This window comes from Panthera pardus, unplaced genomic scaffold, assembly GCF_024362965.1.
Source record: "Panthera pardus isolate Hobbes unplaced genomic scaffold, ASM2436296v1 HiC_scaffold_17, whole genome shotgun sequence".
Taxonomy (NCBI): domain Eukaryota; kingdom Metazoa; phylum Chordata; class Mammalia; order Carnivora; family Felidae; genus Panthera; species Panthera pardus.
The window spans coordinates 150005759-150032365 of record NW_026526732.1 but is presented as its reverse complement, the minus strand read 5'-3'; the positions used below and the strand labels follow the sequence as shown (position 1 = coordinate 150032365).

The window sequence follows — 26607 nt, the reverse complement described above, 5'->3', positions numbered from 1 at the left end:
TGACAGACTCCAGCCAGAAGGGCCCCTCCCTCCTCTCCTCCACCTCTTCCCTGTGCTGAGTAATGGCCGCCTCTGGGCTGAAGTCCACAGACGCTCAGTCCTCACCTCCACTCCCAGGTAAATCCAGTGGAAGTAGAACAGGTCTCTGCTCTTGGTCGTGAACTTCCCTGGGAAAGGCCTCTCATCACTCTTGCCCCCACTCCACTATCTCCTACTTTCTGCACCCACAGGGCCAGGGGGTCTGCCAGAGTCATTCTGAGGCCCTTCCTGCTCTCTCTCAAGTCCTTGGTCTCTGTATCTCATGTCTTCGGTACCAGGACTTCTGCCCACAGTCCCTGTGCCTCTGCCATGTCTATCTCACTGTCATCTGCAGGAAGGCCTGACCATCCACGCGTCCCTCAGTGAAAAATCTCTGATACACAGATCCATCCTGGGACAGCACCGTGAGGTTATAATGAAGACTGAGGGATCCTGGCAAGGAGGAGACTACAAATGAAACTGCCTCCTGGAACTAACTGGTCGTCAAATATTTCTCAGAAAAGCTCTGCTGTCCTGAGCTGCTTGAAGTCTTGAGGATGCAGAAAATGCACATGTACAAGGGACAGAAAGGAGGCTTTCCAGTACAGGAAGATAGGCAAGGGGCGTGAAGGAGAGGGAAGAAGGAATGTCTGTGGGGGGTGGAGGTGGAGGACAGGAGCCAGAAGAGGGAGGCATGGGCTCCTGTAGGTGGTGTGGGTAGGAGGTCAAGGGCAGACATTGGCCTGCAGGGAGCAAGGGAGGGGCAGGAAGACCATGCTGAAGGAGAGGTCTTGTCAGCAGGGACTGAAGGGCCGGGGGGGGGGGGGGGGGGTGGGGGGGGTGGGGGGGAGGAGCAAGACTGAGGGATCCAGAGCTGCATGGTGCACAGGTGGGTTAGGAGCTGCTTCCTGTGGTAAAGACACTTCAAGAATGAGTTGGGAGCCAGAGGCAGGGTGGGGGCAGTGACACAGAGGGCTTGTGGGGTGGATTGTGACCACAAGGGAGTTTAGGGTGGCCCAGTGCCCTGGGGGAAAAGGGGGGAAGATGTAGGCCTAAGCCCAGAGTGGAAGCATGGCAGGGTGAGGCCCCCAGGTGGGGACCGGGATGGACCTGCCAGTGTCCCTCGGGAGAGACAATCAGAGGGTCTCTGAGAGAGAGGGCAGCGAGCCCAACGTAGTCTATATTAGAAAGGAGGGTCAGTGGAAGAGAAAATAGACCCGACACACCTCGGTGCACACCTTGGGGAAGGACCGGCATGGTGGGCGTGGTTCTGGGAGGAGAGCAGGTCGTCCCTCCAAGGAAGGACTTCCAGCCCAGGACTGGCAGGCTGGGAGAAGGCTGGCTGTGTGGAAAGGCTGGTGCTGACCACCTGGCAGAAACAACAAGTTTGGAGACCAGATGTCAGGAGTGGGGTCCACTGGGGTCAAGGAACCAAGGAGTGGGTGAGGGCCAAGAATCTGGGTAGCTGGACCTCAAGAAGTTCTCTGGTCAGTGGGGGAGAGGGGAAGGCAGGAGGCAGCAGGGGAGACTAGTGCTGAGGGTCTGGGAAGGGGGACTGAATGTCTCAGAACAAACTTGAATCAGAGGCTGACAGGAGAGGAGGGGACTTGGGCCAAGAGCCAGGAGGAGGGGTGTGGATGGCAGGGCCCCATGGGAGGGGCTCCTAAGAGAGGAGAGCTGGGTGAGGGCCCAGCATGTGGGCAAGGGGTGTGAGCAGGCATGGGGCCATGAGGGAGGGGTGCAGAGAGACCAGGGAGACAGAGTCCAATCCACAGGGAGAGTGGAAGCCTCAAGAGTGTGAGGGTGGGATGAAGGAGAGGGGACAGGGGGGTGTGGGTGCTGGCCCAGGATGGAGAACGGCCAAGTGCAGGGGCCTACAATGGAGGGGAGGGAGGAGGAGGGGAACCAAAACAGGGGACAAGTCTGGCCAAGAAGCTGCACCCCATGCCGCAGTGCTCCCCTTAGTGATGGCAGGAGGGCAGTTGGAGGGAGACGCTCTGGGCAAAATACCCCCTCAGAAAATTAGAGTGGAGGAAAGTTAGGGAGAAGGAATAGGCCAGAAGTTTCTTTGCAGGCAATGGTCCATGGGGAGGAGTGAAATTGGCAGGGGTGAGGAAGGGTAAGGTGAGGGACCCAGAAGCAGTTCAGAGAAAGAAAACAAGGAGAATGTCAGGGAGGGGGTGAGGGACATGGGAGACCCAATGAGAGGTGAAGAGATTGGAAAAGTGGCTTGAGCTTTGAGGGCAACAGACCCCTTCCTACCCTGGGTGGTCTGACGGATGATGGGGCCCCCACAACATTCACTGAGGCCTCTGCCCCTCCAACTACCACAGTGAACCCCAGGCAGCAGTGGCGCTCCCCAGCAGAAAGGCAAAAGTCACAGCAGGGCTCAGAGCAGTGGGACAAGCTGTCCCATGTCTGCAATCGTGCCCACCTCCAGGTGGGTGATGGGCACCGGGCTCAGCAGAGCAGTCGAGAATCCTCGGAGAAAAGTACAGTCCAAAGGAAGCCCTAGGCCGCTACCCCCCACGCCTAGAATAGACTACCAGTCAGGAGCAGGACGTGAGCCTCGCAGGTGACCACGGAAGTCCCCTAAGTCCAGGGCTGAGGGAACACACACCAAGACCACCAGAAGACCTCAGCAGGCTAGGGCTGGTGGCACAGGGAAACCCGGAGAAGCTGGAAAGCCTGCAGTTCGGGATCCCAAGCAGGGTTAGGCTGCAGGGCAGTGCAGCCAAATGGTGCAGGGACAGGCTCTGAGCAGGTGGGTGTCAGGGCCCCAACCTCAGGAGCTCCAGACCACTGTTGCCCAGAGCAGCACAGACCTCCCCTCACTCCTGTAGAAACCAAATTCAACAGTGTTATGAAAACAATGATTCACCACAATCAAGTGGGATTTATTCCCGGGTTGCAAGGGTGGTTCAGTGTTTGCAAATCAATCAACATGATGCATAACATCAATAAGAGAAAGGATAATAACCATATGATCATTTCAATGGATGCAGAAAAAAGCACTTGACAAAGTACAATATAAATTTGCGGTAAAACCCCTCAATAAAGTAGGTTTAGAGGGAACACACCTCAACGTAATAAAGGTCATATATGACAACCCACAGCTAACATCATCCTGAATAGGGGACAAACTGAGAACTCCGCATCACTCATCATCAGAGAAATACCAATCAAAACCACACTGAGATATCACTTCATACTTGTCCGAATGGCTAAAATCAAAACACAAGAAACAACAGGTCTTGGTGTGGATGTGGAGGAAAAGGAGGCCTGTGCACTGTTAGTGGGAATGCAAATGGGTGCAGCCACAGTGGAAAACAGTCGGAGGTTCCTCAGAAAATTAAAAACACAATTACCAGATGATCCAGTAATTCCACTACTGGGTATTTTTCCAAAGAATATGAAAACACTAATTTAAAAAGATATACACCCTGATGTTTATTGCATCATTCTTCACAGTAGCCAAATTATGAAGGTAGTCCATGCGTCCTTCCAGAGATGGATTAAGAGCCTGTGGTATATTATGTTTTAAAGTTTATTTATTTATTTTGATAGAGAGCACAAGCGAGGGAAGTCAGAGAGAGAAGGAGGCAGAAAACTGCAGGCTGGCTCCCCACTGTCAGCACTGAGCCTCATACGGGGCTCGATCCCATGACCTGAACCAAAATCAAGAGTCATAGGCTGAACCAAATGAGACACTCAGGTGCCCCCAAGATGCGGTTATATTTATGCAACGGACTGTTACTCAGCCACAAAAAAGAATGAAATCTTGCCATTTGCAGCAAAATGAATGCATCACGAGAGTATAATGCTAAGCGAAATAAGTCAGTCAGAGAAAGACAAATACAGTATGATTTCAGTCATATTGGAACATAAGAAATAAAACAAATGAACAAAGCGAAAAAGAGATAAACTGAAAACCAAACTCAGAACTGTAGAGACGTATGGATGGTTACCAGAGGGCAGGTGGGTGGGGGGAGGGGGTGAAAGGGGTAAAGTGGATTAAGAATACACTTATCCCGACAGGCACAGAGCAATGTATAGAATTGTGGACTCCCTATATTGTGCATCCAAAACTCATATAACACTGCTCATTAACTACGCTGGAAGTAAAACAAAAACAGGAGAAAACAAAAACAAGATTAGTAAGTGGGTGCCCTTCACGTAGGTCCTGGGCACTTTTCAAACTGCTGTTTAGCTGAGTCCTGAGGGGTGTGAGGCCGGACACAGGCCTTGTAAGAGTGGGTTCTTGGGGAGGAGTTCGGGTGGCAGAGGAGGAGGGGGACCCTAAGTTTGTCTCATCCCTGGAACTCGGCCAGATAGTTATCAAATCACTTTGAACACTCGAGAAATCAATTGGAGTTTGGAGAGAACAAAAACTCTAAGTCTACAAGTGGAAAAGTGACCACCTTCTGGTAGGTAAGAGGCAGGAGATTTGATTTGGGGGAGCCAAAGCTGCAGTTAGGGCAGCAGGCAGGGAGCCTGCTTACAGAGATACCACAAGAATTATAAGCAGTGCACAACCTGAACTTTAGCCGCTGCTGTGGGGGTGTGCCTGGCTTACAGGTGCTCAGGTGGCAAAATGGGAGGAGTCGCAGGAGTGACAGTCTGCTCTGAGGATCCCCGGGTCACAAGAAGGACAGGGGCACCCACGTGCTCCATTGCTCCCAAGTGTAGGAGCAGGGCCTTGAGCTCAGGGGAGAGAGCTGTGGTGCCGCATTCTGCTCTGTTTTGCCAGAAACTCGGAACAACTGCATGGTTGTGCCACCGCTTTCCTGGCATCGCCCGCAAACAGCAAAAGTGACGCGAGATCCTCTCCCAGGGAACAGCGCTGGTCTGGGCCAGGGGAGTCCCTAAAACTTGGAGTTTTGAAACTCAGTCACATGCTTGTGGTAAAAAAGGTCAGACCCAGAGCTATCAAGCCTTACTATAAAGCTACAGAAATCAAAGCATTATAGTACTGGCATAAAAACAGGTATACAGACTTATGGAAAAACAGGGTCCAGAAAATAACCTTTGGGTATATGGCCAAGTGATTACAGACAAGGGTGCCAAAACAATTCATGGGAAAGGACAGTCGTTTTAACAAATGATATTGGGAAAACTGGATAGCCACATGCAAGAGAAGGGAAACGGGACATAAGCGAAGTAATTGCTTGCTTTTCTGTGAGGGATTTCTGAAAAATTGGGGGCTCAATCTTTCAGCTCCAAGGCTGGAGAGTGGGAGCTTCCGCATTCATCAGCCCATCAGCCCTGAAAGGCTTCGGGAAGCAAAACAGCGCCATCTAGCGGACGCGAGAACTGCTTACCCCAAGCCCTGACCACTGTGCTATGAAGTCACATTTCTACCTGAGAATCAGCACAACAGGCCCCTCCTCCAGATGGCCAGCACTTGCTCCCACCACCTCTACTGATCATAAAACACAGCAAAGCTTCAGCTCTGGGGAAAATAGGATCGAGCTCCTCTTTTACTTTTATTCTTTGTTTTTTACATTATTTTTTCATTTATTTTCTTAGTTTTAAAAATTCCTTTTTTATGTTTTATTTTCATTTTCTTAATTTATATATATTTTATTTTGTGTATTTGTGTATTTTCATTTTATTTTATTTTTATTATGATTATAATTTTTGTTTTTTGGATATAGATTATTTCAACAAACAGACAAAAACACACCCAGGATCTCACTTTTTTGATAGTCTCTGTTTTGCTTTGTTTTTTTCTTTCTTTTCTGTTCTGGGAAAACTGACAAGAGAGAGGAATTCACACCAAAAGAAAGAGCAAGAAATAGATCTCTCAGTCAGTGATTTAATCAATACAGATATAAGTAAGATGTTTGTACTAGAATATAAAACAAAAATTATAAGAATACTAGCTGGTCTTGAAATATACATAGAAGACACTACAGAATCTTTTCTGCAGTAATAAAAGAACTAAAATCTAGTCAGGTCAAAATTAAAAATGTTGTAACCGATGGCACAAAAATAGACACTCAGATCGATGGAACAGAATAGAGAATCCAGAAATAGACCCACAATCGTATGACCAACTAATCTTTGACAAAGCAGGAAAGAACATCCAATGGAATAAAGACAGTCTCTTCAGCAAGTGGTGCTGAGGAAACTGGACAGCGACATGCAGAAGAACGACCCTGGACCACTTTCTTACACCATACACAAAAATAAACTCTAAATGGATGAAAGACCCCAATGTAAGACAGGAACCCATCAAAATCCTCAAGGAGAAAGCAGGAAAAAACCTCTTTGATCTTGGCCACAGCAACATCTTACTCAACACGTCTCCAGAGGCAAGGCAAACAAAAGCAAAAATGAACTACTGGGACCTCATCAACATAAAAATCTTCTGTACAGAGAAGGAAACAATCAGCAAAACTCAAAGGCAACTGACAGAATGGGAGAAGATATTTGCAAACGACATATCAGATAAAGGGTTAGTATCCAAAATCTATAAAGAACTTGCCAAACTTAACACCCAAAATCAAATAATCCAGTGAAGAAATGGGCAAAAGACATGAATAGACACTTCTCCAAAGAAGGCATCCAGATGGCCAACTGACACATGAAAAAATGCTCAACATCACTCATCATCAGGGAAATGCAAATCAAAACCACCATGAGATACCACCTGACGCCTGTCAGAATGGCTCACATTAACAACTCAGGCAACAACAGATGTTGGCAAGGATGCAGGGAAAGAAGGATCTCTTTTGCATTGCTGGTGAGAATGCAAGCTGGTGCAGCCACTCTGGAAAACAGTATGGAGGTTCCTCAAAAAATTAAAAATAGAACTACTATGAATCAGCAATTGCACTCTTAGGTATTTATCCAATGGATACAGGTATGCTGATTCGAAGGGACACATGCATCCCCATGTTTATAGCAGCACTAACAATAGCCAAAGTATGGAAAGAGCCCAAATGTTCATTGATGGATGAATGGATAAAGAAGAAGTGGTAAGTATATACAATGGAGTATGACTCGGCAATCAAAAAGAATGAAATCTTGCCATTTGCAACTATGTGGATGGAACTGGAGGGTATTATGCTGAGTGAAATTAGTCAGTCCGAGAAAGACAAAAATCATATGACTTCACTCATATGAGGACCTTAAGAGACAAAACAGATGAACATAAGGGAAGGGAAGCAAAAATAATATAAAAACAGTGAGAGGGACAAAACAGAAAAGAATCATAAATATGGAGAACAAACTGAGGGTTACTGGAGGGGTTGAGGGAGGGAGATGGGCTAAATGGGTAGGGGGCATTAGGGAATCTACTCCTGAAATCTTTGTTGCAGTATATGCTTACTAATTTGGATGCAAATTTAAAAAATAGTTAAAAAAAATGCTGTAACTGAAATGCAAACCCAATTAGAGTTCATAAAAATGAGGATGGATGAATTAGAGGAATGAATCAATATCAAGGTTTATTCAAACAAATTATAGTTGAAAGTTTCCCTAATCTGTGTAAGGACACAGACATCAAAATCCAAAAGCACAGAAAACTCCCATTAAATTCAACAAAAGCTGATCATCACCAAGGCATATCATAGTGAAATTCACAAAACACACAGACTAGGAAAGAATCCTGAAAGCAGCAAGGGGAAAAAAAGTCCTTATCATACAAGGGAAGACAGAACAGGTTCTCAGCAGCCCTGTCCACAGAAACTTGGCAGGCCACAAAGGAGTGGCAGGACACATACAATGTGGTGAATGGGAAAAATATGCAGCCAAGAATTCTTTACCCGGCAAGGTTGTCATTCAGAACAGAAGGAGAGATAAATAGTTTCCAAGACAAACAAAAACTAAAGGAGTTTAAGACCAGTCCTGAAGGAAAAAATATTTTTTTGAGAGAGAGAGGGTGCAAGGGAGCAAGAGAGAGAGAGAGAGAGAGAGAATCCCATGAGGCACAGAGAGACAGACAGAGAGAGAGAGAGGCCAGGCTCAGCTGAACCAAGGCCCCAGCTCACCCTATGCAGGACTCAAACTCAAAAACTGTAAGATCATGACCTGAGCCGAAATCACATGCTTACCCGACTTAGCCACCATGGCTCCCCTTGAAAGAAATTGTAAGGGGGAGTCTTTGAGTGGAAAAAAAAAAGAACAAAAGCACAAAAAACTAGAAAGGACCAGAGAACATCACCAGAACACCAACTCTACAGGTAACATAGGGCACTAAAGCCATATATTTCAATAATTATTCTGACTGTAAATGTATTAAATGCTCTAATCAAAAGATTTATGGTATCAGAATGGACAAAACAACAAGATCCATCTATATGCTTCCTACAAAGGGTTCATTTTAGACCTAATGACACCTGCAGATTGAAAGTGACGGGTTGGAGGACCAACTACCATACTAATGGACGTCAAAAGAAAGCCAGAATAGCCATACTTATATCAGATGAACTATATTTTAAACCAAAGACTGTACCAAGAGATGAAGAAGGACATTACATCATCATTAAGGGGTCAATCCAGAAAGAATATAAAACAATTGTAAACATTTATGCACCCAAATTGACAGAACACAAATATATAAATCAACTAATCACAAATATAAAGGAAGTCATTGATAATAATACAATCATAGTAGAGGACTTTAACACCCCATTTACATCATTGGACTGACCATCTAAGCAGAAAACCAACAAGGAAACAATAGCTTTAAATGACACACTGAACTGGATGGACCTAAAATATATATTCAGAACATTCCATCCTAAGCAGCAGAATACACATTCTTTTTGAGAGCACATGGGACATTCTCCAGAAGGGATCACACATGGGGTCACAAATCAACCCTCAACAAGAACAAAAAGATTGAGGTCATACCATGCACATTTTTAGACCACAACACCATGAGATTTGAAGTTAACCACAAGAAAAAATTTGGAAAGCCATCAAATACACGGAGGTTAAAGAACATCCTACAAAAGAATGAGAGGGTTAACCGGGAAATTAAAAATTCCCCAGATGCAAATGAAAATGAAAACACGACGGTTCAAAACCTGTGGGATGAAGCAAAGGCAGTCCTAATAGGAAAGTATATTGCGATAGAGGCCTATCTCAAGAAGCAAGAAAGGTCTCAAATACACAACATAATCTTACACCTAAAGGAGCTAGAAAAGGAACAGCAAATACAGCCTAAAGCCAGCAGAGAAGGGAAATAATAAAGATTAGAGCAAAAAGAAACCATATAGAAACAAACAAACAAACAAAACCCTAGTAGAACAGATCAACAAAACTAAGTCTGGTTTTTTGAAAGAATAAAACTGATAACCCTCTGGCCTCACATGTCAAAAAGAAAAGAGAAAGGACCCCCAAAAGATAAAATTATAAATGACAGAGGAGAGATCACAACCAATACCACAGAAATACAAACAATTATGAAAGAATACTATGAAAATTATATTCCAGAAAACTGGGGAATCTGGGAGAAATGGAAAATTCCTAGAAACTTACAAACTAAAAAAACTGAAACAGGAAGAAATAGAAAATTTGAACAGATATATAACAAGCAAAGAGACTGAATTGTATTCAAAAAACTCCCAACAAACAAATGTCCTGGGCCTGCTGGCTTCCCAGGGGAATTCTGCCAGATATTTAAAGAATTCTTCTCAAAGTGTTCCTATTCTTCTCAAACTGTTCCAATAAACAGGAATGGAAGGAAAATGTCCAAACTGATTCTACAAAGCCAGCATTACCTTGATTCCAAAACCAGAGAAAGACCCCATCAAAAAGGAGAATTACAGGTGAAAACCCTTGATGAACAAGGATGCAAAAATGCTCAACAAAATACTAGCAAATCGAATTCAACAATACATTAAAAGAAGTATTACCATGATCAAGTGGGATTATTCCTGGGCTGTGGGTTTGGTTCAATGTTGCAAATCAATCAACATGATACCCCACATTAATAAAAGAAAAACAAGGACCATATGACCCTGTCAGTACATGCAGAAAAAGCATTTGACAAAATACAGCATCCATGCTTGATAAATACCTTCTACAAATAGGGATAGATGGACTATGCCTCAACATCATAAAGGGCATTTATGAAAAACCCATAGATAAAATCATCCTCAATGGAGAAAAACTGAGAAACTTTCCCCTATGGTCAGGAACAAGACAAGAATGTCCAGTCTCACCATTACTATTTAACATACTACTGGAAGTCTTAGCTTCAGCAATCAGATAACAAAATGAAAGAAAAGGCATCCAAACTGGCAAGGACGTACTCAAACTTTCACTCTTCACAGAAATCATAATACTCTGTGTAGAAAACCTGAAAGATTCCACCCAAAAATTGCTAGAACTTGGGGCGCCTGGGTGGCGCAGTCGGTTAAGCGTCCGACTTCAGCCAGGTCACGATCTCGCGGTCCGTGAGTTCGAGCCCCGCGTCAGGCTCTGGGCTGATGGCTCGGAGCCTGGAGCCTGTTTCCGATTCTGTGTCTCCCTCTCTCTCTGCCCCTCCCCCGTTCATGCTCTGTCTCTCTCTGTCCCAAAAATAAATAAAAAACGTTGAAAAAAAATTAAAAAAAAAAAATTGCTAGAACTAACACATGAATTCAGAAAAGTTACAGATTGTTAAATCAATGTAGAGAAATCTGTTGCATTTGTATACACCAATAACGAGGCAGGAAACAAAAAAAGAAATGAGGAATCAACCCTGTTTGGAATTGCACCAAAACCAATAAGATACCTAGGAATAAACCTAACTAAAGAGGAAAAAGTTCTGCACTCTCATTGATAACTATAGAACACCTACAAAGAAATTGAGGATACAAAGAAATGGGAAAGCATTCCATGCTCATGGATTGGAAGAACAAATATTGTTCAGATGTCAATACTACCCAAAGCAATCTATAATTTAATACAGTCCCTATCAAAATACCACCAGCATTTTTCACAGAGCTAAAACAAACAATCCTAAAATTTGTATGGGGCCACAGAAGACCCCAAATAGCCAAAGAAACTCTGAAAAACAAAAAAACTGAAGGCATCACAATTCCAGATTTCAAGCTGTATTACAAAGCTGTAGTCATCAAGACAGTATGGTACTGGCACAAAAGCAGACACATATCAATGGAACAGAATAGAAAATTCAGAAATGGACCCACAACTATATGGTCAACTAATTTTTGACAAAGCAGCAATGAATATCCAATGGAAAGAAAATAGTCTCTGTAACAAATGGTGTTGGGAACACTGAACAGCAACAGGAAGAAGAAAGTAATGGGACGACTTTCTTACACCATACACAACAGGAAATTCAAAATGGATGAAAGACCTAAATTTGAGATAGGAACCCATCAAAATCCATAACAGCTTCTTACTGTACAAATTGCTGGAGGCAAGGGAAACAAAAGCAAACATGAACCACTGGGAGTTTATCAAGATAAAAACCTTCTGCACAGGGAAGGAAACAACCAACCAAAGTAAAAGACAATCTACAGAATGGGAGAAGATATTTGCAAAGGACATATCTGATAAAGGATTAGTTTCCCAAATCTATAAAGAACTTAGCAAACTCCACACCCAGAAAGCAAATAACCCAGTTAATAAATGGGCAGAAGACATGACTTTAGAAAACACTTTTCTAAAGAAGACATCCAGATGGCTAACAGACATGTGAAAATATGCTAACGTCATGAGAAAGAATGAAATCCTGCCATCTGCAGCAACGTGGATGGAACTGGAAGATATTATGCTAAGTGAAATAAGTCAGTCAGAGAGAGACAGATATATGTTTTCACTGATATGTGGAACTTCAGAAACTTAACAGAAGACCATGGGGGAAGGGAAGGGGAAAATATAGTCACAGAGATGGAGGGAGGCAAACCATAAGTGACTCTTAAATACAGAGAACAAACTGCGGGTTTATAGGGGGTAGGGGAGAGGGGAAAATGGTGATGGGCTTTGAGGAGGGCACTTGTTGGGATGAGCAGTGGGTGATGTACCTAAGTGATGAACCGTGGGAATCTACCCCCAAAACCAAGAGCACACGGTATACACTGTATGTTAGCCAACTTGACAACAAATTATATTAAAAATAAATAAATAAATAAATAAACACAAATGTTTAAAAAAAATGGAAGAAAATATGCTCACATTTTGCTGCCAGGATGTCTAAAATGAACAGCACAGGACATAACAGATGTTGTCAAGTATGTGGAGAAACGGGAACCCTCTTGCAGTGTTGGTGGGAATGTAAACTGGTGTAGCCACTCTGGAGAACAGTGTGGAGGTTCCTCAGAAAACTAATAATAGAAATACCCTATGATCCAGCAATGGCAATACCAGGTATTTACGCAAAGGGTACAAAAATACATATTTGTAGGGGTACATGCACCCCAACGTTTATAGCAGCATTATCAACAAGAGCTAAACGATGAAGAGAGCCCAAATGTCCATCTAGTGATGAATGGATAAAAAAGAGGTGGTATACATGCACGTGCGCGCGCACACACACACACATTAACATGCAGACACACACACACGTATAATGGAATATATATGATTTATCTTCAAGAAATCTCCAAGTGCATTTGAAAGAATGTGTATTCTGTGGATGACTGGAATGTTCAATAAATGTCAGATTTGTACTATTGGTTTGCAGTACGGCTCAAATCTTCTTTATGTTTATTGATCTCTGCATAGATGTTCTATCCATTGTGGAAAGTGACATATTGCAGTTTCTGACTCTTACTGTTGTATTGTCTGTTTCTCAATTTCTGTCTGCTTTGTTTTCAGGTATTTGGCACTGAGTTATTAGGTGACTATATATGCAGAATTGTTTCATCCTTCTGATAGTTTGATATTTTATCATTATAAAATGTTGCTGTTTGTCTTTACTAGCATTTTTTCTTTATGTCATATACTAATATTTATTCAAATAACATATATTTATATATTTATATCATATCCTGGTCATGTTATATTTTATGTCCTATGAGTGCAATATTGAAGTTTTATGACCTTCTTTTCACTACCTATTCTTTCTAAAGCTACTCAATCACAGTCTTTCTCCCGTTTGGACTTTACATTTCATGCTGCGAGTTTCTCTTTTTCTTTGTGCAATTCTTTCTGCAAATTTTTTGACACATAGCTTAAATGTAGATTTCTCTAGAGAAATTTGTTTCTTTCTTATAAATTTGAGTCAATATCAATCCAGGACAATAATAAACTAAACTAGTGACTTGAAGGTACTTTGACCCAAAATAGCAAAGCAAATTTGGATTACAAATCACAGAAGGGTTAGTCTGTCATTGCAAATTCTTTGAAGTAGCTGTTTTGCTCACTTTGCGTTAGCTCCAAGCAAACCTCCTTAGAATAATTTCTTCTTGTTCTTGAAGATAGAGTTGATGTGATTCATGTCACCCTTTCCTGAGGATATGAATCTATGAATCTTAACTCCCATATTTTCAGGGAGAGATGTTTCTCATGAAATAGAATAAGCTTGGGCATTATTTCCTGTCTAGTAAGTTCCTGAGCCTGAGAAGTCAAACTAAGATTTTCTAGATTTGAAATACACCTTGAGTATCAGAGCAACAATCATCCCTAGATTTTTGCCCATTATTATATTTTGGCCTAAATGATTATTATTCTCCTGATTTTTCTTGTGGGTGAAATATATACAATATATATTTTATACATATATGTATAAATCATGATTAGTTGCTTTTATAGGAAGAGGCAGCCTTAAAACTTAGTCTACTGTGTTACTGGAAGAGGATCCCCATTCACAATTGTTTCATTTCTGAGATTTATCCAGCACCAGACGAGGTGGTAGAATACAAGTCTACCTAAGCCAATGGTGATCTGTGTCTTGTGTGAGCCAGCACTGGTCTGTGAATGTGCATCAGCCCACAAACAGATAGAGACAGAAAAGAAAGTGAAACCTTATCCTGTCTCAGACTGGTAATCAACACAATAATAAGCCTGTATATCAAGTCATTGGATCTGCTAAAAACAGTTTGGTTACTAGCTGTTCGTGGACCAGACGTGGAGGAGCACAATGTCTAACCTGGAATGATTTTGCAGACTTTTGTGAGGGTCACATAAAACCTGGTAAATTTTGGATACTCTGCACGGACAAAGAAATATGAAGTGTCAGTGTATGTATAAGGATCATCTGAAGTGTTACAGATCTGGGTTACTTAATCCTAGGAAAAGACAAAGGCAGGAGAAGACATTTTGAACAATCACTTCATCATCCGAAAGTGCTACTCCACTTACTTGTCAGTACAACTGGAGTAGACAAAAGCTGGACCCCATAACAACTATCAAGGGAAAAGGTTGAAAGACACCATATTTAGTCACTCCTTCCTCCAATCTGACCTGAGTGCCTACAATGTATCATATCAAGTTGTAGTCTCAAATCACTGCTCCAAATGTTGCAATTTCTCATTCTTTTTCCATTCCTGGCCCCCGGTTTCCATGCCCAGAACTAGTATCCTCTTCCCATATGAAAAATTTCCACATTTAAAAATGTTGACAGAGAGCAGAGACCATGGAGAGGAGAACCCACTTTGCATGGGACGTGACATGAAACTTCACAGTCACGTGACCACCTGCCAGAATCTCTCTCAGGACATGGGACAGATAGGCTGGGACCGCACTACATGGCATTTGGCACAGGTGTTTGAATGACAGTGGTGTCATGCAGTTGCAAGGGGCAGCAGCAACAGCAGTCCTAGCCTCCGGATCCAGTGTCCTATGTCAGGGGACTCTGTCGTGAGGGTGACATCTATACCCAGGAGCAGGGCCCTGGCTATATGTGAGCCTCCCCCTCGGGTCCATTGTGGATTCTGTTCCCATCTGTGTAGCCTCACGCCTGCTTTGTGACATTCCTTGAAATAGAACAAGGCCCCACATTCTCTTTCTCTCATCCCAGTCTGTAACTGTGCACATGTATCATAAAGAGGCAGAAGTCGATGTAGGGAATAGCGTTAGAGAGCATGATTTCAGATTTCTTTTCACCAGTTGTACTGAGATATAACTGACAAACACCATTATGTCAGTTTAAGGCTACAGTTTCTTGACTTGATACATTTCTATGCTGCAAAATGCTTACAACCAGAGCATTAGCCTAGACCTGCACCTTGTCACATAGTTACCATTTCCTTTTTGGTGCAAACATTTAAAATCTACACTCTTGTTATCTCAGAGATTTTATGTTGAGCTGATAACCACTTCCTCAATCTGCCTCCCGGCTCTGCACCCTGGGAGAGAAAATATGTATCTCCCAGCAGGTCTTGCATTTTTCTTCCTAGAAAAAACAACATTTAAATGTGGATGTAAGACCCCTTCCCACAATGAGGGCTCTCATCAATGACTTCACTGCATCTCTATCTGGTGGAACCCCGGGGTTGCTTGTGGGTTTGTTACAAAATGCTCAGTCCTCTCCCCACCGACCATGTTAGAGTGTTGGGCGTGGACCCAGGAATCACTACTTAATAAGCCCCACAGAAGAGGGTGAGGCACAGCCATGTGGGAATCGTGCTTTATGTGCTTGGTGCTCAGTGTGTGATCTGAAGACCAGAAGCAGCACCAAACTTGTTATAAACCCAGAATCTCATACTCTATTGCAGAATGTCTACCTCTTCCTAAGTTCAGGAAATTCCTGTGCACACTGAAGGCTGGGTCTCCCTGGAGTGTGTGCCTTCTAGGTGCAGAACCAGAACTGTGCAGTGTGCTCTGGGTGTGCTCTGATCAGCTTGCTTAGTGCTGGTGAGTCCATGGTTTGGTCCTGTTCCTTTCTCTTCTATGGCCGTCATCCCCTTGGTGACCTCATCTATGCTAAAGGCTCTAAACATCATTTATATGATGTCAACATCCATATCTATTTTTCCAACCTAGATATTTCTCCTACCCTGTGATCTGTATCCAACAGCCAACCGCACTTGTATTTCTAATAATCTCAGTTTCCACACTCCTAATGGGATGCCTGTGATGCTGCTTCCCCAAATGTCCTACTTCCAAAATCTTCCCTGTTTCATTGGAAGACAACCCCCCTTTCTTCTTGCAGTCTGAAGTATTGGATGCTGTCCTTGATTCCTCATTCTCACAACACAGAAATAATACATTAGGACATGATGCTAAGTTCATCTTTCAATGTACCCAGAACATACACTCACACACACACACACACGCAGACACTAACCAGAGTACAGTCACTCCCTCTTATTGTCTCTCTTCAAACCCCAAAATAAATCCAACATCCCCCCTCCTGAAACAGCACTGGCTTCCTACACTTTCCCTACTGGTGTCCCGCCCTTCACCTCTCGATTCTGCACAGCAGCAAACAGATGCTGCTAAGACAAGTAGTACGACGTGAACCATCTGATCTAAACCATCCGGGGACTCCACATGTCACTCAGAGAAAACTCAAAAGCCTTCAAATCCTAACCTAGACATCTGAGCGCATTTGAGCACCTGAGACATGCTCTCTGCACCAGCCACAGTGGCCTCTCACCCTTCCTCCAACAAGGACATGCTCCTGCCCTAGTGCATGTGCCTGGAGGTTCCCCTGCGTGGAAAGAACTCCCTGAGACATGCTCTTCAACAATTCCTTGTGTCCTGCACATCTCTCCTGAGGTCAGCTTCCCAGGGAGGCTCACACTTACCACCGTAGTAAAGTAGCCACCTTGAGTGTCCCCACACAGGTAATTCTCTGGGTCACCTTCCTCAAAGCACCTACCAATTTCCATTTAAACACTTCCCTTATTTACCACATTTATACAGTATACGGTTGACTCTGAATTAACACTGGTTTGAACTGTGCACATCCACCGATATGTGGTCTTTTCTACAATAAGTGCTGTCAATGCAGTTTCTCTTAGGGTTTCTTACTATTTTAACCAGCTTAATTTATTGTAAGAATACATGTACATATCTATGTAATGTACAAAACATGTGTTGAACGACTGTTCCTGTTTTCAGTAAGGCTTCTTATGAACAGTACATTATTAGTGGCAGTATTTAAGTTTCGGGGGAGTCAAAAGTTATACTTGGATTTCTGACTGCTCAATGGGGTCAATGCCCTCAGTCCCCACATTGCTCCAAGGCCAAGTAGAGTCTGTCCCTCACCCCTAGGACATATTCTCCACAAGACCAGCACATTTGCCTCTTCTTACTTACTGAGGTGTCCCAGATAAGAAAAATAGCGGGTCCTGCACGTGGCACACAACATTGTCAGTGGAACAGGTGGTCAGCGGAGAGGACCTCTGTCTTCTGGAAGAGCCTCAGGCACAGCTGGTCCGTGGCAGCTCCCGCACAAAGTGCCCCCACCTCACCATCAGTGCCGCCTCTACTTTCCCCCAGGGCTGCTCCCCCCTCCACCCTCTCTGCTCAGCTCCCCCCTCCCACAGTGTTTTCCCTGCACAGCACAGCACACAGTTATAGTCCTGTCTTCAGAATCACTGTACTCAGGCTCTATGGGACTCTTTCTCCAACCAAATAGAAATCTACATTAGACCCTCATTTATAAATCCACGAACGTGGATGGGAGCCAGAACCAGCATTACCAGAACTAAGGGCAAGAAGAGGGGGAAGAGAGGCAGGGAAGGTAGAAACTAACTGAAGTTGAACAAGGATGAGAAACTCCCAGATTCCTCTCTGTCTACCTCAGGATGTAAAGAATATCCAGAAGACAACTCTAGAGGGAGGAGATGGATGAATCTGAAAATTCATGTCTCCAAACCACAGAGACTCCTGTGTGCAGGGCCCATCTAGGTCGGTGGGAACGACAGTCCAAAGGACTCCTGGTGCTGTAACCACCGGGGTCATCTGGGGAGAAGGAGACAGGAACTTGGACACAAGAGCAAGAACAGGCCTGATGCTCCACAGAAACAAAGAAGAAAATACACCCAAAAGATGGGGCTGAGGTCATGACCCAGGATGGAGCCTGGGCTGACCCAGTCACAGGAAGCTCTTGTTGCACAAGGTCCTGGTGATAGGTGATGTCCAAGCCCCTATGATCTCAGGTCCTGGTGAGACAAGCTTCCACAGAAGGGACAAGGACAAGGAGCAGAGACAATGACCCAGCTGAGGAGGGAGCACGACACACCAAGGACGCACTGAGCCCCGTCCACGCTCGGCTCCTCCAGCCCTCTCCTGTCCCCACCTGCAACAGACACGGCACAGGAAACGGCGGGTTCTGGGAGGTTCTCAGGGCTTTCATTTGTTTTCTGTTCCAACCATACAAATCCTCTCTTTTATTACCTCATCATGCCCACATACCAAGAATTACAAAACACAAATTCCTATCTGGATTCTCATTTTCAGTAGGGAAGTAAGGCGTCAGTACTCAGCCCAACATGAACTAAAGACAGGGATGGAGACGGAACACGAATCAGTACGGGAGGGGTCATGGTGGGCATGGGGGCCAGTCTCCTGCGTCCTCACAATATGCTAATAGGAACACAGACACATTCTGACACCATCCTCAGAAAGTCAGGGGATCTTGATGTCACCAAGTGGGAGTGTGAACAGATCCCACTTCTCCATAGGCAGCGGTCTCACACTGTGAAAAAAAAATCATCATGAACACATTTAGGTCAGTCACATAAGTGCCACACACTCAACAGCCCCACGCATGCTCAAAGTGTCCCTAGTGCCCCACTCCTCCCCCCTTCACCCTCCAGAGTCTTACCTTTAGGAGCCATTAGAGATGAATCAGAGCCCTGGGTACTGTCGTCGCCTGGGGTAGAACAAACAGGACATGATCAGAGCCATAGGAGTTGAGACTAAAGGAGCAGCCAAGGGGGAAGGGGGGTGACCCATGGGATCCTGTCTACACTATCCCAGGTTTCAGGGATCACCCCCCTCCATACTTACGTGCAGCGTGAGAATAGCTTGGTCCCTTTCCTCCTGTGGAAGAAAATAGCATGTTAGAGACCTGGGACAGGTGGGCCATGTGATCCTAGAGTAACCTCCTAGTCCTGGTCCACAATGACATTTTCAGAGTTCTGACTGAACACCCAGGACAGGATTGGGACACATGAAGAAAGAGGTGTGGGGTCACAGGACCCCCTGACTTGCTGGAGGTCTGGCCTCAGCAGGGACCTTCCTCTCTGTCCTGTCACTGCTGGGAATCAGGTCCCCGTCACCAGAATTACCAAGTGAAAATCTGTTCTTCATTTTCACAAGTGCTTTGCTACAGAGTGAATGTTAGTAACGGCTCCAGAGTGGGCAGGTCCATGTGTGTGGATGGAACCTCCCAGGAACCAGGCAGGACAATGTGCTACCTAGGAAACCCCCCAGTGGGACAAGAGAACTCAGATCCCCCCACTCTGTTCCTACCTGAGCACTTCTTCCTCCAGATCACAGCTCCAACCACCAAAGTGACCACAAGGACAACCACACCAGCAATGATGCCCAGAATGATGATGGAGGGCAGAGAGGATGGCTCTGGAAAGGGAAGGTAGGTGAGGGGCCCAGACCTCCGGCTTCAGTTCTGACTCTGAAGTTTCCAGAAGGGCCCTGCTTTCCCTGACATGGGGCTCTACCCCAAACCCTCCTTACCCCATCTCAGGGTGATGGGCTGGGGCAGCCCCTCATGCTGCACATGGCACGTGTATCTCTGCTCCTCTCCAGAAGGCACCACCACAGCCGCCCACTTCTGGAAGGTTCCATCTCCCGCAGGCCTGGTCTCCACAAGTTCTGCGTCCTGGGTGTGGTCCTGCCCATCACGCTGCCAGGTCAGGGTGATCTCCGCAGGGTAGAAGCCCAGGGCCCAGCACCTCAGGGTCACCTCACGGTCAGAGATGGGGTGGCGGGTCACCCGTGTGTTGGGAGACTCTGAGGAAGAAGAAACAGAGAATCCACACTGTGGTTTAGCTTTATGGGCCACTGAAACTGCATCCACGTGACCATCCTGAGGTGGACAGGACAACTGGTCTGGATGGAAGAAGCACAAAACCCAGACAGCAGTCTAGCCTTTGGGATCTCCTGATTCTTGTTAAGTTCTGGAATCAGGGAGAGAAGCCCGGGTAGGGAGCTGCTGGTCTAAAGGGGGAACACACTGTGGTCCTGACTGTGGTGGAGGATGAGTGACTCAGAAAACCCGGAGTCAGCTCTCCAAACATGTTCTCAGATGTAAACAAGGCCTTGAGAGGGAAGGTCAGGGTTCACAAGGTGGCTGCCAGGGTCAGAGGGAACTGCTGATGGGTTATTTCTGGGATGATCTCAACCTGCATCCCAGGGACAGACTGGATTCCTGTCTCTCTTTTAGAGAAAAGCACCCTCAAGGTGAGTCAGTCTCTAGTAGGAATATGAACTTCGAGGCGGATCTCCCTCTTCCCACTCGGGGAGGGGCGCTGTTCTGACGGGAAGCCATGCCCAGTGGAGGGGAGATCGAAGAGGCCCGGTGGTCCGGATACCTGCGCGCAGCAGCGTCTCCTTTCCCATGTCCAGGTATTTGGCGAGCCACTCCACGCACGTGCCCTCCAGGTAGTTCCTCAAGCGCTCCGCCTCACCGGCCTCCTCCCACTTGCGGCGGGTGATCTGCGCCGCTGTGTCCGCCGCGGTCCAGGAGCGCAGGTCCTGGTTCAGGGCGATGTAATCCTTGCCGTCATAGGAGTACTGCGTGTACCCGCGGAGGAGGCGCCCGTCCGGTCCGACGTCACAGCCATATGTCCACTGGATGTTGTGCGACCCTATCCCCGCCCCCAGAGCAGCAGTGATTAAGGTGAAACCGAAAGTAAACCCGCCTAAAACCTCCCTCGGGCTCTTCCAGGGTCTTGGGACGGGGGTCACGAGGCCTCGGGTTTGCACTCTGACCCGGAGAATCGGGGCGACCCCGGCCCGTCGTGACCCGGACCCGGGCCCGCGTCGCTCACCGGACTTGCTCTGGTTGTAGTAGCGGAGCATCGTGTTCAGGTGCACTCGGGAAATCTGTGCGTTGTCCTTCGCGTTCCGCGTCTCCCGGTCCCAATACTCCGGCCCCTCCTGCTCCATCCACGGCACCCGCGGCTCCATCCTCGGATTCGGGGCGTCGCTGTCGAACCGCACGAACTGCGTGTCGTCCACGTAGCCCACGGCGATGAAGCGGGGCTCCCCGAGGCCGGGCCGGGACACCGCGGTGTCGAAATACCTCAGGGAGTGGGAGCCTGCGGGCGCGGAGGGGCTGAGACCCCGCCCGACCCTCCTCCCCGCGCGGGGCCCGGGTCCCAGGGGGAGGGGGACGGGAGGGCAGGGCGAGGGGGACCCGAGTTGGGGAGAGCAGGGCTGAGTCCGGGAGGGTCGGGGGAGGGCAGGGCAGGCCGGGCTCGGAGGCGGGTGGGGGTCTGGGGTCGGGGCGGAGGACAGTCGTCTCCCCGGAGGTTCCGCGTCCCCGCCGGGCGGTCCTCTCCCTCCTGCCCCGCAGAGTCCCTTTCCTCCCGACCCCGCACTCACCCGCCCAGGTCTGGGTCACGGCCAGGGCCCCCAACAGCAGCAGGAGCACAGTTTCGGACATCACGAACCGCATCCTCGGGGTCTGGGGACAAATGTGAGTCTCAGGAGGCGGGTGCGGAAACTTGATACCCCGGAACCGCGGTGCCGCTCATTGGCTTCTCCGGAAACCGGACACTAATAGGAGTGTGAACCGAGGCCGCGTCATCAGTATCCAGTCAGAAAGACCTGACACAGGTTGTGACAGGGAGAAGTGAAACCAGGGCAGATGGGGACTCCCCAACACTGGGCTTGCCCTTCCCCGACGCCGCCCTGGGGCCAGAGTCCCTGAGAGGCGGGCCTGGGGACCTGGGACTTGGCCTGGACGCCTCACCTACTGCACAGAACGCTCTTTGTCCCACTGTGTCCCTGAGCTGTGGACCGGGAGCTGTGTGAGTCACTGATTCTCCACCATTTTGTTCTCAGGATATCTCTACAGTCTTACAAATTAGTGAGGATCCCAGGGATAATTGTGTGTCTGTGGATTATATCGATCTTTATTTACCGCAGTAGGAATAAAGCAGGTTCAAATATTTATTAATTCATTTTCAATCATATGAAAACATAAATATTGTTTGTATGGAAAGTACCAATGTTCCCAAATAAAAGGGGCAGTGAGAATAGTGGTTTTGTTCCATTGTACATTTTTGCAAGTCTCTTTCTTGTCTGTCTGGTTGGAAGACCACTGGATGTTCAGATTTGCTTCTGCATCTATTGTGTTGTTTTGGCTGAAGTATATGAAAAAATGTATGTCCTTGACCAAATGTAGGAGAATAGTATGTATTATAACCGTTTCAGATAATTATGGATATTCATCTTTGATACTATATTAAAACTACACAATGTGTAATTTCTCTGAGGTTCTTTGCAAACTGGACTTGAAACAGTATCATTAACTGTGTTTTACTGTTACATTAAATCCATAGGCCCATCTGCACATGGAATGGATCTGTACTAATGCATGAATGTTTTTAAGTAACGTGTTGTGTGTTGTTTCACTAAGTAATGTAGGTGTTCCAGCATTGATTAGAGTGGAATCGAATTATCAAAAAGTCATTTGTTTTGGGGCACCTGGGTGGCTCAGTTGGTTAAGCATCCGGCTTGGGCTCAGGTCATGATCTCACGGTCCATGAGTTCAAGCCCCGCGTGGGGCTCCGTGCTAACAGCTCAGAATCTGGAGCCTGACTAGGATTCCTTGTCTCCTTGTCTCTCTGTCCTACCCCTGCTTGCACTGTCTCTCTTTCTCTCAAAAATAAATAAACGTTAAAAAATTTTTTTAAAGAAAGCCATTTGTTTTAATATGACCACACATCCCAACAGAAAAGGTGGTTAGTACTGAGAAACTGTCAAGCTTCTGGGTGGGTCACAGGTTTATGGGATGGGCTTCATGGGTGATGGGTTCTAAGGAGGACACTTGTTGTGATGAGCACTTGGTGTTGTTTGTAAGTGATGAATCACTCAATTCTTCTTGAACTAATATTAAACTGTATGTTAACTAACTGGAATTTAAATAAAAACTTGAGATAAACAAAGTAATGGTAAAAGCAGCGATTGCTCAGTAACCAGCACGGGGAGATGTTGGGTATTTGGTGGATCATACGGTGCCTTGTTTTTGTCTGTAATTGGACAAAGTTTTGTCATGGTTTCAGAGTGTCCTTGTGTGCTGTCGATGTTCGGTGAGATGACTGGCTCCTGTCCCACAGGAATAATATGGCCCAGTGGTGGCATCAGTCAGCTTCTGTCCACACTGAGGCCCAGCTGTCAGTGTCAGACCAGTTCCCAACGTGGGGGCTGCTGTTTCTTCTGTCTTCAATTGCATATTTTAAAATACGTACAACCCATCAATAATAATTAAAGACTTGGTGTTTTGGGGAGCCTGGGCGGCTCAGTCGGTTAAGGGTCAGACTCCTGATCTCATGGTTTGTGAGATGGAGCCCTGTGTCAGGCTCTGTGCTAACAGTGGGGACCCTGCTTGGGATTCTCTCTCTTGATCTCTCTGTCTCTGTCTCTGCACCTCCCCTGCTCATACTCACTCTGTCTTTCTCTGTCTTAAAATGAGTAAATAAACTTTCAAAAAAATCTGGAGGACTTTTAAATCCTTAAATATTCCCACATACATTGGCCCTGTTAGGGTTCTTAAATATGTTTATTTCTTCTTGTATCACACCCTGAGGAGAAGCTTTTTTTCAGATTATGGATTGTGCAACTTTTTCACACTAAAACTACTCCCACAATTAGGGTAGGTCTCAGGTTTAATATTTCATAAGCAGGAATATTGTTCATGGTCGTTCCAGACCCTAGTTCCAATACTTATCCCTTTGTCATGGAGTATCTCATTCCTGTCTCCTAACATGTCTGCCAGATTTGGTTACTGTTCTCTGTATCTCCTCAGAGACCGATTTGCTGAGGAATATCCGAAGCAAAGGAGAGAAAGGAAGAGTAATTATCCTTAGAGGAATAAAGGAATCATGTAGTGGGGAATAAGAGGGACTTAGTGGTTTCATGCGGAGGGTGTACTTCCAGAAATCTCCCACTCTGGCACATTGTCATTCTCCCCCCATACACACACCCATGGGCCCACATCCCCCCACTCTCCACACACAGGCAAGATCTTTGTGACGTCTGTGCAGCGTTGCATTGCCCTGGCCCAGCTCTTGGTGGAGCAGAACTTGCCAGCCATTGCCATCCACTGTACGATGCCCCGAGAGGAGAGGTGAGGGAGAGATGGAAAGATGTCTTGTGTCCTTGGGAGGAAATGAGACCCCTGAGATAAAGGACTGTGAACATTTTTATGATTGTCTTTCTGACAAAGGCTTTCTTGGTATCAGTAGTTTAAAGGTCTTCAATAACGAATTCTTGTGGCCAGCAACCTATGTAGCCAAGGCATGGACATTAAGCAGGTGAACTCTGCCATCAACTACCACCTGCCTGATGATTCCCACACCTACCTGTAAGCTGCACACCCACACGGACCTCCCAGTGTCCTCTCCCAGCCCCTGATTTCCTATGTATTCATACATTACACCCTCGTCCCTCCTTTTGGGTGTCTTCCTACTTTGGGGTCTTCCAGTGCTACTCTCTGTCCCCTTCCAGGAGGCCTGTGCAGGCCAGTTGCCCGAGGGGATTGTCCATCACATTTATGTCAAGTGAAAACAATGCCAAGACCCTCAGTGACGTGCAGGGTCAAACTGAGGTCGATGGTACTGAACTGCCTGATGAGATGGACATTTCCTCCTCCAGTGAGTATTGATTGAGTATGAAATTGGTTCCTCCACCCCTTCACAGTCCCCTTGTTCCTTAGAGACTTTGTCTTGAACCATGTCGTGCAGAGAATGGTGCCTGATGCCTAATGGGTGCCTGACAAGTTTATGTCCCCCGACCTTGATGCCATGTTGGGATGTTTTGTTCATTTCTATGTCCGGTCCCTTTCCTCTCACACCCAATTAATTGTTTTTGCACCCCAGTGTCTCCTCTGACCCCACACCCCACACGAACACCTGCATGTATAGGGGTCTGTGCTTCTGCCAGTCTCACTTAGCCTTCCCATGCCTTATTGTAACTGTGCATGTTTTCTCTGCAGTTGCAGTCATGGGAGAGGACGCACCCATTCACAGAGCCGGATGCAGGTCTCACACCCAGGAACCAGGAGATCATACATGACTTGAGCTGAAATCAAGAGTCAGATGCCCAACCAACTTACCTACCCAGCCACCCCTACAGTTTATACTTCCTAATTAATTTCTTTTTAAAAATATTTTAACTGTGAATATAGTTGAAAGACACGATTACATTAGTTGCAGGTGCACAACACAGTGACTCAAATTCTGAATACATTCTCTGTTTTTGAGAGAGAGACAGCCAGAGCAGGGAAGAGAGGCAAAGAGGGAGGGAGGGGGGGCCGGGAATAAGAGAATCTCAAGCAGGCTGATTCCTGTGGGGCTGGATCCCATGACCCTGGGACCATGAGCGGAGAACCCACTGCCACCCAGGGGCCCTTCACCCTCTGTCTACACCATGCTGTGCTCACCAGAGTGTAGCTGCCACCTGTCACCAGACAGTGATGTTGCAGTATCACTGATGATATTCCCTGTGCTGTGCCTTTTGTTCCTATGACCTGTTCCTTCCATACCTGGAGCCTGTGTCTCCCACTCCCCTCACCCACTGTGCCCATCCTCCCAACCTCCTTCCCTCTGGAAGTCATCCGCGAGTTCTCTGTATTTATAGGTCTGATTCTGCTGTTTGCTTGTCTATTTATTCATTTGTCTTGTTTTGTAAGTTCCACATAGGAGTGAGATCATGTGGTATTTGTCTTTCTCAGTCTGATTTCTTTCACGTAGCAGACACACTGCCCTGTTTGTCCATCCATGTTGTCACAAGTGGCAAGATCTCATCCTTTTTGTGGCCGCATAATATTCTAGTGTGTGTGTATATATGTGTGTGTATATACCACACATCTTCCTTAGCCATTTGTCTGTGGGGGGAACACAGGTTGTATCCCTGTTGCTTTTGAAAACAATGTCACTCACTGAACATCATTTGGGATGAGGGCGCCCCCTGGTGTCCGGGCCCCTGTCCAGGTGCTGGACCTGAAGGAGACCCTAGGGAGGGCCTGGCTGAGGAGGAGAAAGGCAGCTGGGTCTTCTCTCCTTAGTCCTGTGGCCGCACGTGGGGTGAAAGGTCAGGGGACATCCCCCACTGCTCTGCTCTTGGGTGGATACTGACTGAGAAGCTTTAGTGGGGTCTGGACTGTAACCCAGGTAGAGATGTCTGAGCAGAAGCCTGGGTGTCAGTGGGGAGAGGAAGAAGTTTCTGAGCAGCCCTGGAGTCCACAGGGGTCAGGCTCAGGGGTGAGGAGGGATTGCAGGAGAGGAGAGCTCAGGAGCCCGTGCCATTGCTGAGGTGTCTGTGTCCCTGTGCACCTTGTCCTCCAGCCCCGTGATGATGATACAGGGAAAACCGAAAAGTAGAAACACTTCCTTGGACTCCTACTTCTAAATGTTTCAAAACTCAGTGAAACGAAAATCATTTCTGATGTGGAAATAGCATCTCAATGTCTATACAATGCTCCATAGTGTGGACATGTGCACTCCCAGTTTGTGAGTTGACCCCACATCAGGCGCTGGG

General features: G+C 46.3%; 1 protein-coding gene across 3 annotated transcripts in view; it reads right to left on the bottom strand.

The window, feature by feature from the left end:
* Positions 1-21601, bottom strand: part of LOC128777755 (class I histocompatibility antigen, Gogo-B*0103 alpha chain-like) — a 345882-nt gene extending 324281 nt beyond the window's left edge. For 2 of the 3 annotated variants that reach the window (XM_053905281.1, XM_053905280.1), the window contains exons 1-6: positions 21448-21601; positions 20892-21161; positions 20433-20708; positions 19576-19851; positions 19354-19461; positions 18889-18921 (exon numbers count right to left, since the gene is read on the bottom strand). In XM_053905281.1, coding sequence (XP_053761256.1) covers positions 18889-18921; positions 19354-19461; positions 19576-19851; positions 20433-20708; positions 20892-21161; positions 21448-21520 — 1036 coding nt within the window. In that variant the 5' untranslated portion in view covers positions 21521-21601. Of the gene's footprint in view, positions 1-18703; positions 18752-18888; positions 18922-19353; positions 19462-19575; positions 19852-20432; positions 20709-20891; positions 21162-21447 lie in introns of all 3 variants that reach the window. The other variant, XM_053905279.1, reaches the window with a different exon arrangement.
* Positions 21602-26607: the final 5006 nt, after the last annotated feature.